Source organism: Pygoscelis adeliae, unplaced genomic scaffold (genome assembly GCF_000699105.1).
Source record: "Pygoscelis adeliae isolate BGI_AS28 unplaced genomic scaffold, ASM69910v1 Scaffold77, whole genome shotgun sequence".
Classification (NCBI taxonomy): domain Eukaryota; kingdom Metazoa; phylum Chordata; class Aves; order Sphenisciformes; family Spheniscidae; genus Pygoscelis; species Pygoscelis adeliae.
In genome coordinates, this window is record NW_008825216.1 from 2,983,275 (window position 1) to 2,994,637 (window position 11,363).

Consider the following 11,363-nt stretch of genomic DNA (forward strand, 5'->3'; position numbering starts at 1 on the left):
CCCCCCAAGCCATTGCTTTTTGCTTGTCGTATTACAAATTTAACTTCTGGCTGTTGTTGCAAAGATATTTTAAACCAGTGTTACCAACCAGTATGGGAAGAATTCCTAAATACCCTTTAGAGCTATTTGGTTTTTGTAATTGTTTTAGCTAATGGACCCATAAAGAGACCTGTAAAAATGTATTAAGAAGAGGAAGAAAAATTGCGTAGTAATCAGACTTGAAAGATTCTGTAGATTGGTGTTCAGTTTTAAAATCTTGGTGATTCTTCACGTTCCTTTACTATTTTCAGGTTAAAGTATATGATTTCATATGTGTGTGATCAGTGATCAAAAGCTTTTATTAAATAGTTACAGTTACCAGCGTGTCTTCTTTTCCTTTATCTCTGAATGCGTAACCTGGTGACTGATACCTGTTGTAATATTTTAGAAGATGTAATAGTCATTCCAAGAAAACACAATTTTCTCCTGAAAATGATGTTAAGCTGTTACTCTTTGGACTTTTCATTGACGTTTTCACTGGATGCACCACAGTTGCAACATGGCTTGGATTGATAGTGAAACATTTCAGATGCTACTTTTTTTTTTTCTTCATTTTTATTTAATCTTTAAGATTTTATGTATTAGCAAAACTGGTTTGCATAGTGCAGTTTAAATTTTTATGTGAATTAATGCTTCAGAAAATTTGGAGTAAGCTAATTGAAGGCACCAACTTTCAAGAGATAAATTCTTCTTTAATATTGAAAACAACCATAATGATAAAATTATAGTGTGCTACAGTTCTATATGACACATTTTTCTGTATATGATGTTGTAAAATAACATCCATATGTCAGTAAGTTGTAGAAATTCAGGTGCTAAGGGTTATTAAGGTATCGTAGAAGGTAAAAGGGTGATCCATGTAGTTAGAATGTGAACTCCCTTTGTATAAAGAACACTTGATCTTGTCCATAAATTTCACGTGTTACATTATCACTACTAGGAAATAGTATTCCTGAATGTCTTCATCATGTGGACAATCACAGATTTTTAATGTCGTTTCCATTAAAACTGCTAGTCATATTTGGAAGTATTTCTAGCTTGTAAAATTGTCTCAAAAGAAATAACATGGTCAACATAAACGTTCACCAAGCAGACACTGAGGACAAATAGTGAGAGTACAGTTGTTTAACCGTAGGCTGTATTTAAAAGTCATATCGGTGTAACTATTTCAGTTGATGAACTGATGACTTACAAAAATGATTATTCTAAGGAAATCACCAGCATTACTATAATTATTCTTTCTTGTATGAATAGCTGCTACTGCAAAATATCTTTATACCTGCCTAATGGCATTAAAAGCAAGCTATATATCATTTTAATTACACTTGTTTTGCTGGAGTGGTACGACTTTATGTTGCAGACCAACTTTATGCCTTTAGGTTGGGCAATTAAATCTGTAAATGTTTGTTCCATCTGTAAATGTTTGCTTTCCTCAGACTTCAGAAATGTATGCTTTAGTATTGCTCTTGCTGTGGGGTGATGAGGTACTGCCACCTATTTAGCTAGTGCCCAAGTCTTCGCTATAAAGCTGCTGGGAAAGTACACTCGTACTGTGACCTGCTGAAGTTCCTGTTGGTGCTGCACCATATAGTTCAAAATTAGATAGCCTTGACTTGTAGGCAGTTCTTCTGTGGCTTATCATTGTTAGAAATCACGTAGAGGAAATCCCGTATTACTCTAGTTCTCCTACCTTCTTCATGCCTCTAGTGCGTGAGGTATGCTCTGCTGCGGGCCCTGCACAGTTGGTGTTTACCATAGCCGGCAGAAGATTTGCCATTTTGCGTTGGTATGCTACTGCCAGCCCTCGCTAGACCTCTAGATGATATTCCGTTGCAGAGAGTGGGTTGCAGTCTTGTGTTCCATCTTCAATATTTTGAATACATTACCAGTTTCTTATCGATTTGTTCACTGTTTTGAACTATAATCTGAAGGCTTTTTTAATTGCAAATTAAAAATGTAAGATGTTTTTATTCTTACAGGAAGGAAGAAACAGAAGCTTGCCAAAGAGAGAGCAGGGCTTTCCAAGGTAATACTGTGTTCAATAATGCAGTGCTATTTTGAAAGATGTTTCATTTGTATTATTTTTAAGATATGTTTAAAGATATGTTTTGATTCCAGCATTACAAACACTTCTGCAAATACGCAGTCTTTAGGTTTTTTTAATGCTCACAAATAACCGTATGAAATGTTTGTTCCTTTTTTGTGTCAGATAGAGGCCTTGTACTAGAAAGTACAACATTTACTGTGTGATTCGATGGTGTTTTCCTCTTTGTTGTACGTGCAAGGACTTTTCAGACTTAAAAATCGTTGATGGGATATGCCTATAACTGAACTTGATAGTTTTTTGCTATAAGTATTTGATTTCTCTTTCCTTATCGCCAGTGGATCCTGGAAGAAAAGATATATTTATCTTAACCAATTGTAAGAAATACAGTTGTGATAAACATAACGCACCTTAATTTATATTTCCTACAAAATCGTGTACTTAATAGAGGTATTTCAGGCTCTGTCTCTCTACAGATTTGTGATGCAATGATATGAGACCTGAGTCTGATTTTCAAAAACACTGTGTACATTTAACTTAGTGATGACACTTAATTTTTTCTGCCAGTTTCAGTGTAACAGTATGGTTGCATGTGTGTTTGATTTCAGTGATAATGTTTTCTGCTAACTTGTTTATTAACTGATGTTTAAGGGCAAACTTCAGTTTTACTGTGTGTGTTATAGTTGCCTGATCTGAAAGATGCTGAAGCAGTTCAGAAGTTTTTCCTTGAGGAGATTCAGCTTGGCGAGGAACTACTAGCTCAAGGTAATAACATAATTTTTTTTGAAGGGTAAGTTGTAAAATAATTTTTCTTTACCTCTGCTAGAAGATGATTTTTATATACTAAGATCTTCTGGGGAGTCAAACTCACCTAGGAAAATCTGTTTACTTGTCTCTACCCTTCTGTGTTCAGAAGATCCAGCAAAGGAGGAGGAAAGAAGAGTGTGGATTGGTTCTCAGTAATTTAATCCACTGTTGATGGATGTTTTATGTAAATACTTTACAGTGTGGAAGAAGGTTGATTTCAAAACACTATCATTTTCCATACAGGTGAATATGAGAAAGGTGTTGATCACTTGACCAATGCCATTGCTGTGTGTGGACAGCCGCAGCAGCTACTACAAGTTCTACAGCAGACTCTTCCACCGCCGGTGTTTCAAATGCTTCTAACTAAGCTCCCTACAATAAGCCAGGTATGTGAAATGTTCCCTGTTGTTTTGGTTTGAAAATAATTGAACTACTTCTCTTGCCCACTACATCAGTCTCGAGTACTGTTTTTTGTAATATGTTTTTTGTATATGTTCAGTTAGATTAAAAGAAGCTTTTTTTTTTTTTTCCACCTGAAACATTACAAAGTGTATATGAAAAATACCATGTGGCATTAATAGCATACAGGGTAAAATAGAAATACAAAACTGCTCTCATGCGTAGGGTATGCCAAGCTCTCTTAAAGTAGAGACATCTGACTGCAGCTCTGATGCTGTAAGTGGATCCACTGTTTCCCAAATACAAGCTGGGGGATCAGAAAAGCGGTAACTTTCTTGCAGTGGGTCTTGAGGTTTTTTGGTTTTTGTTTTTTTAAATCATATATCTACAAGTGTCTGTAAGTGCTATAGAAGTCCGTTAGAATTAATCTGTTGCTTCTGCTAGCCTGTTGCTTCTGGGCCAGCTATAAACACAAAATGTTAACTAGCACCAGAATGCATGACCGTTTCAGAAGCTTGGGGGGGTTCCCTGGTGATAAAAGTGTTCGTAGCTCTGTGTATAAAATGCTCTCCCTTTTTAGCCTGAGTACTGTGCAGGTAACGTTGGTAATATGCTAGCAGGTGGGTCTATTGTAAAATAAATAATATGTTTTACGTTCTTAGAAATGCGAGGGTACTCCCTAATGGTGTTACCTCACATAAAGCAGAGACTCAGTGCTGTGCATCAGTCAGCTCTCTTTACAGCTCAGGCCTGGTTACATTTCGGTTTAAGATCCGTATAGTTAGTAAAAACACTGAAAAGTGTCAGGTACACAAGATGTAAAGGTCTGGGGAAATAATGGAGCAAAAATGTTTCCTTAGAGAACAGTGCCAAAAACCACACAGAAGTCATCACTTGAGGCTGCTAGGGTTATTATTTAGCTGACTTTGGCTTTGTTAGGCATTGCACAGTATGTAATTTCTGCGGAACGGACTTCAAAAACTTATGTCAAATAGATTAGCATTTTTAACATTAATCAGTTTGCTCAGTAATTACACTGCTTAATGTTCAGTGTAAAATTACATTGCTTGATAATCAGTTGCCTACTGTCAATTTTATGTAATTGTGAATGAGTTTTTCTCCTTCTTACAGAGAATTGTAAGTGCACAGTGCTTGGCTGAAGATGATGTTGAATGAGGTCACACCACAACAGGGGGGAAAAAATGTTTTCTTACCCCAGAAGATGAGCATCAGTAGGGGGATAAAGGGGCAAACATAGTAGTTAATGGACTGTGTACCACATCGGGTTCTACCAGAGTTAAAATTAACTTTGTGTAGGTGGGTTTCGCAGGATTTTATTTATTATCCCAGTGAAAAGTGTATTTTGATAAGAATTCATTTTATAAATACACTGTGGTGAGTTATCAAAGTATCACTAACTTCATTATTATTAAAATATGCAGTTGTAATGTTGTACATATAAAGACATAAAACTACGACCTATTAAAAACCCAATGCTCATTTTTGAAAAAACAAAGTTATGGCAATAAAGATTTATCTGCACTTGTGTGTCCCTATAGTACTACTTTAAATTTCAGAACATTTGGGTGTCAGAGAAAATGATCTAAAAATGACTTAACATTAAAAATTATTTTTAATGTTATGGCTGGTCTTCCAATGCTGTTAATTAAGTTTAAAACCTTGTGTCATTTCCTGAGAAAATAGACATGTGATCATTTAAACAGTAACCGATCACCTGAGAGAGAGAGGCAAATCAGAATGGTAATAGATGACTGGCTGCAGAAAGAATGACAAATCCATTTCTGTCAGGAACAGTAACATCTAAAGTGATGCAAGTCAAAACTGTATCTGGCAAACATGAAACTCTGTTAATGCAGGTGTCTGAAATAAAGCTGTTTGGAATAGAACCTGGAGCAGATTGTAAGAGCTTTTTCCGGAAAGCTTGAAACCTTTTTGCGAGATAGGCAGTTAATGCTTCAGTCTCTAGTCTTCAAGACCATAGAAAATGGTTGTTAACAGTCTTTGGTGTTTGCCTTAAAAAAAATTGCACTGATAAGGTAAGACGGTGATATCTCCAGGCTAAACTAGCTAAAGCTAACGGAGTTAGAAAGGTGATGTAAAATTTCAGTATGGTGTGATACTGTAAACTTGAATTTAGGTAAGTTTTCCTTTGCCAGTGAAAAGGAGACAAGTAATGTACAGACTCGAGTGAGTAGCAGAAGCATACTTCTGAAAGCAAGTTTTCCGTGGATAGCAGGTTCTAAATGTCAAAACAGATTGGCTTCTGCTGTTCTCTGGTTTTGTGCTATCGCCGCTCGGGTGTCAGAAGAAACAATTAAAAATGTAGCTTTATATTTTTGGCACGGTGACTTGTTTTAACTTAAGGAGGAGAATGCTTCGAGGTGTCTGTCTTTCAGACCAGCTGATAGTTTGTGCTAATGATGCCGATACATTACTAGTAAGGTACTACGTAGCGTTGTCCAAGTAGAAGTGAGACACTGAGAGCATGGCACTTTAGCCAGCATCCCCATCTGTCTCTGTCTCATTTCAGCCTGGTGTAAGTTTCTGTAAAGGCAGATTCTTCCAAACCATAGGTCTCAACGTGTCAAATTGCCTCACACAGAATTTTTGAGGAGTGGGTAGTTCATGGTCACCTAGCAGTCAAATACCTGAGTTTGGGAGTAGAAATGGCTCTTGATGAGTCAGTCTGCTTAGATGGTTTGCCATGGAAGAGATATTTCCCACTTAGCCCCTTGAAAACACAATTTCCCAAGATTTGAGGTGCTATTGAATCTTTCTGTAATGTGACAAATACTGAAGTTAATGGCTGGTACGAACAAAGATTTCTTGAACAGCTGGCTGTAGTTTAGTCTTTTTGTTGTGCTTGAATTGTTCAGGTAGCATAAGGTAAAAGTAAAACTTAGTAGCCATAATCTTCAGGTGACAATGGCTGGTTTGCTGTTTTAATTTATTTTAGAGGGACAAAGTTATTCTGCACCTAGAATACTTAATAAAAATACTGTGAAATTGCAGAAGGTTCTACTTTTAATGAGTACAGTGCGGCTTTTTGGAGGAGTTTTTCTTCTCCTTTCTAACCCTTAAAAGTAAAAAGTAAGAATTCATAGGTTATGCTGACAGAACTGTTAGCATATCTACCTGGTGTCCTTACTGGTGGTGGTCGCTTCAGTGTAATAGCTTCTTGGTTCAGCTTTTAACGTCACCTTAAGGTAAATCAAACTCTTCCATCCTGCCTTGAAAAACAAACCCAAGCAGCATAAGACATAAGTGGCACCCTTCCTTCAAACTTGAACAATTTTCTACACTCTTTGGTATAATGATGACAATTTGAATTCACAATTTAGCTTACGGGAAAGCTCTTCTGAACTAAGTATGTTTTGGCAAACCTGGGTGTCAATTCTTCTGATTTTGATGGAAGACCTGGTGATAGTCTTGATTATGTCCACAAATGGCCATTGCTTTAATAAACACCATAGACACACATATTCCTCTAATCCCTTTTAGTTTTCTTGATCCTGCAAAGTTGGATGTAAACAAAATTGTAGATGGCATAGGTTTAAATGAAGCCTTAAGTACAAATTTGTTCTCATATTCGATAACCCAGAAATACCTGGTTAGTATGCTAGAGCAAACTCTGATACCTCTTTTGAGTGCCTTGGCTAATAGGGTGGGAATGATGAATCCTTTTAACAAGGCTTAAGACTTTTTTTCCAAAATCACCCGCTGAAGCTAATACCTTACAAACTGTGAAGACTTGAAGATATTGTCTAGAATGGGAATTTGCTGTTGCTCCAACAATGGCAGGCTGACGCTGGTGTAGCTAGCGTGCACAGCCCACAGATGTAGGAGGCTGTAATTTAGAACTGGTTTCAGACATAAGCAAAGCGCACGTCATCAGAAGTGCAGTGGTAATGATGGATGTTATTGCATCAGTAGTAGTAATGCCATCGCATTAGCTGTGCATAGTACTGTATTTCTTTTCACCTGTGCAAATTTAAAAAAGGTGGAAGTGAGCCATTCCAGTTGTGGATTTGCTGCTGCTGAGCTCACAGCTGCTGGTGAATAAGATCTGTAATCTTATTTTACTGCAGGTAAAACTACTAATCTTTCTCCCAGAAAGAGCCATCTTCCCTTCTGTGGTGCTCCAAGAACAAGGCACTTGTTTTCAGCACTAAGGATTTCTCATAAAGGAAATCAGAGGTCTGCTAGTTTTATGTTGGGAAGTCTCCTATCATCCATCAGTTATGAGCTGCTCAGGCAGCTTTTATAGAAAAAGACCCATCTAGTTTCATGATCATGCAGGACTACCTTTGATGTCTCACCATTAAGTTTTCTAGATAATGGAATTGAATCCAAAACCAGAGTGATCAGGCACGCACTGAATCATCTGGCACTGATTTCCTTACCCTGGGGGATGACAGAATATTAATGTTGCCCTTAACTTGAAAAATTAAGGAGTCCCAGCCCTGCTGTGTAGGAGGCCAGCCAGCCATCATCAACGTAAAGCTCCAGCTATTTATGCACCCAGAAGAATCTGAAATTTCATTTGTACGTCTGTTGATGGTGTGTTTAAAGTCCCTTAGGCTGAACAGTGGCCCTACGTGACCTTTGTGTTAAAACTAACGAGTTAAACTTCAAGGGAATCTTTGAAGTGGTCACTAAGTGCTTTTAGCGAGTATTTCAAAGGCATGTTGTACTGTACACCAATGCTTCTGCGTTTTTAAACATGTGGATGTGAAAAGGGCTGATGTGAAAAAAAATAATAATTTCTTCAAGGCTTCTGTTGTACCCAAGTATTGGTTTGGTTTTTAATTTGTGTGTTTACACTGACCAGTATAGCTTATGGTCTCCTTTATGCAGTGACCAAAAAAAGCCCATCTGCACAGCAGTCAAATCTGACCAAAAGCCTGTTGCAAAGAGCTGAAACCTGTACTTAATTCACGAGGCCTGGGCTGGCGTTCATCAGAGGCACTCTGGAAACTGAGCTTCTGGTGCGGGTAATAGTACTTGTTTTCTGCATTTGTACCAAAACAGAGCTTCCCAAAGAAGAAGATGTGGACATCTGATGCCGTTCTCGGAGGGCAGAATTTGCCACGCCCCGTGTATGAATGTGTGAGTGAAGCCATAGAAGGCAGCTGGCCCTTCCGTGATGTTTCTGTACCAAACTGTCCAGCATACTGGCACTAGATAATGGGCGGCTTTTTCAAAGTACAGTGGTTTCCATATGTTCTTGAAAAGAAAATCCAGGTTCTCACTTCTTTCCCTGCAGTAGGGGCTTACAGGTGCTAGTTTTACAGAATATTTGCTGGACGTCTTTTGATAAGGTCCCCACCCTGTTTTCCGATCGCTGCTGTAACCTAATAATCATGAGCTCTTAGAGGGCTCTGTGCTATAAGTTTTCGACTCCAGACATATAGTTCCAGTTCCTGTTTTGTAAAGGTCAGGCCTTGATTTAATGGGTTGACAGATGCATGTCCTCCTGCAGCACGCACTCACGACTGCCGTTATTTCCCTTACACCCCGAGGATGTTCTTGACTCATCTTTGGGGTGAGAGGATGTCCGTTGGTGCTCACCCACTACGTGATAGCTGCTGAATGGAGCGTTGTTGCAGTTAGCACAATCTTGCTACAGCCTGCAAATCTGTCCGGATGGTCCATGCTGCAAGGCGGTTATGAGTGGCTTTCATGTATGAAATTTCTACTGCTCATGAAGGCAGAAAACAGCTGATGCCGGATAGTTCTGCCTCTTCACAACTTGGACCCTTGCAACTAAAAGCTGATTTGGTCACACGATCATTTATTTGAGCAGGTCTTAATCTAAACAGCAGAGGGCAGTTTTGCACACGTGTTCTGTTCAAGCTCATCCTGCAAAATCCTAATTTTTAGAATCTTCCTGTCTGGTGGGGTGATGCAATGCAGCATTTTGTCCAGATAAATTTGGTACAGTGATCCTGGTGACAGAATCAGTGGGGCAGCAGTGGCATATGCTTTTACTGATGCCTAATTTTGCCTTTTTAAAATTTAAAATCCTATGTGTTTGATTTGTTGTGATGATACGATTAGGATTTCCCTTTTCTTTCTCTCCATCCTTCAACACAAACCAGGTATATAGATAAGCCAGCTGCATTGTACAGCTTAAACTCTGCGACAAAATGCAACTGAATCTCGTTCCCAGGCATGCAAGAGGAGAGTTTTCCCCTGCCCAGCTGTGATTTTTCTGGATGAGCTTTGCTAGCTGGAGTGAAAGGAGAGCACCTGTTAACTGCAGCAGGGGTGGAAGAGAAATCTGCATCTTGAGCCCCTGCCTGGAGTTGGACTCTGGCTGTGATGGCCTGTGTGAGGAGGGCCAACCAAAAAAAAAAAAAAAAGGGCAAGATGTTATAGGTTGGTGACGGGATGCAGTTTCGTTGCTGGTTGAGATTCAGCTTAAGGTGGCAAGATCTCCTCACCCTGTTGCAATCCTGTAGCTGATGCGAAGTGAGCTGGTGGGGTCTCTCTCATGCCTTGGAGGCAGCTATTTGCTGCGTAGTGGCACCCTGGCTTGAGACCAAATCTTAACTACTCCTGCACCTCAGAAGTGGTTTTTCTCTGCTTCCTGAGGTGTGTTGCCAGGGGGAAAGCGTATGTTGATGCCGTACAAGTAATTGGAAGTTTTCAGCCCTTGTAGCTGTCGATCAGCGTTTTTCCAAACATTCAACTTGTTAGTAAGAAATTCTTCAAAGTCTGCTTAAAACATGGCAAGTATCTAGAGAAAGAGAGCTGTTCAATAAAAGATACTGTCTCTGTAAACCACGCTTCTCCTTCTTTAGGTCAATCTGGATATGTTACACCCTGTAAGATAGCCCGGAAGATACAGAAATTTGCTGTAACAAACCAATCTTTGCCTGTTTTGGCATGTATGTAAAAGAGCATTTCCTGGAGCTCTGAAACAACCTGGTTAGCACCTTTTGTTGTATTTAATATTATTTAATGAGAATGAATGTACATTCAGCTTTGATGATTAAAATGACGATGATTATTGCATGAATTTGTTAATTATAATGCAATGACTAATTAAATGGAGAAATGGAGAAAAGGGATTCTTGAGCAAGCATGTTCTTTGAGAAACTCTCCTCTGGTGTTTTTAATTGATAGTACATGCCTAATCAGTTCATAGCAGTATCTCATTATTGGTGGGAACAGTCTGGTTTTGATAGAAATTTGCTTTCACCACACATTGACCTGGTATAATGTAATTGCTTGGTCCTGTAAGTTACTGCAATGAAGACTACCAACTCCTAGAATTAAGGAGGTGGAAGGTTTTGCCTATATGAAGAAGAGAAGCCCCATCTGACCCCAGGTTGCAGCCTCATGTTTTTTGAGTTCTTCTGGTTCGGGTGTTTGCTATAATGACACTCGTCTGAGTTTGCATAACCACGAGGCATTGCTGTTTGATTTACATTTCATTTGCTTTTATCTCTCCATCTGAAGTTTTGAGCTTTAACATCAGGCCCCTTGGTTTATATTGGGAGTTGTCTGACAGAACCAAGGACCCTTTTTTACTTCTCTGTAGGGATGTTATCTACTGGCCATTGGCACTGGCAGAATTCTTAGCATGAAATTATTATTATTACTTGTGTATCAGCAGAGATGTGTGTGGCACTCTGAAGAATCTGTCAAGATGAAGTCTCTGCTTCTGCAAGCTCACAGTCTGCGGTCCTGATCCCGTAACTTACTCTGCATGGTCCTTCCCTCATGAAAACCTAAGCAGTCGAGAGCAGGACATTGGGACAGTGACACAGGAAGGGAAAAGGTAAGGTTTAGGATAGTATGATTGTTTTGGTAGTTATTGGGTGGGTGTTTTGTTTATCTGAATTATGTATGAAGCTCTAAAGCTTGCTCCTTTTTTACATCACGTTATTTTTAGACTAGTTGGCTAATCAGTGCTAGTTACTAGTATCATCAGGAAAAATCAGACCTCAACCAACCATAGATGTGCTTATAAAGCATGAAACCTACCGAAAGAAAAAAAGTATTAAAGGCACTCTCTGTAATTGAAAAGATTTGACGCACACCC

General features: G+C 38.9%; 1 protein-coding gene across 1 annotated transcript in view; it reads left to right on the forward strand.

The window, feature by feature from the left end:
* The window catches only part of TOMM20 (translocase of outer mitochondrial membrane 20 homolog (yeast)), an 8,689-nt gene extending 3,858 nt beyond the window's left edge, over nt 1-4,831 (forward strand). Inside the window, exons 2-5 of the mRNA XM_009329224.1 lie at nt 2,019-2,065; nt 2,767-2,848; nt 3,134-3,276; nt 4,421-4,831. Coding sequence (XP_009327499.1) covers nt 2,019-2,065; nt 2,767-2,848; nt 3,134-3,276; nt 4,421-4,465 — 317 coding nt within the window. The 3' untranslated portion in view covers nt 4,466-4,831. The remainder of the gene's footprint in view (nt 1-2,018; nt 2,066-2,766; nt 2,849-3,133; nt 3,277-4,420) is intronic.
* Nucleotides 4,832-11,363: the final 6,532 nt, after the last annotated feature.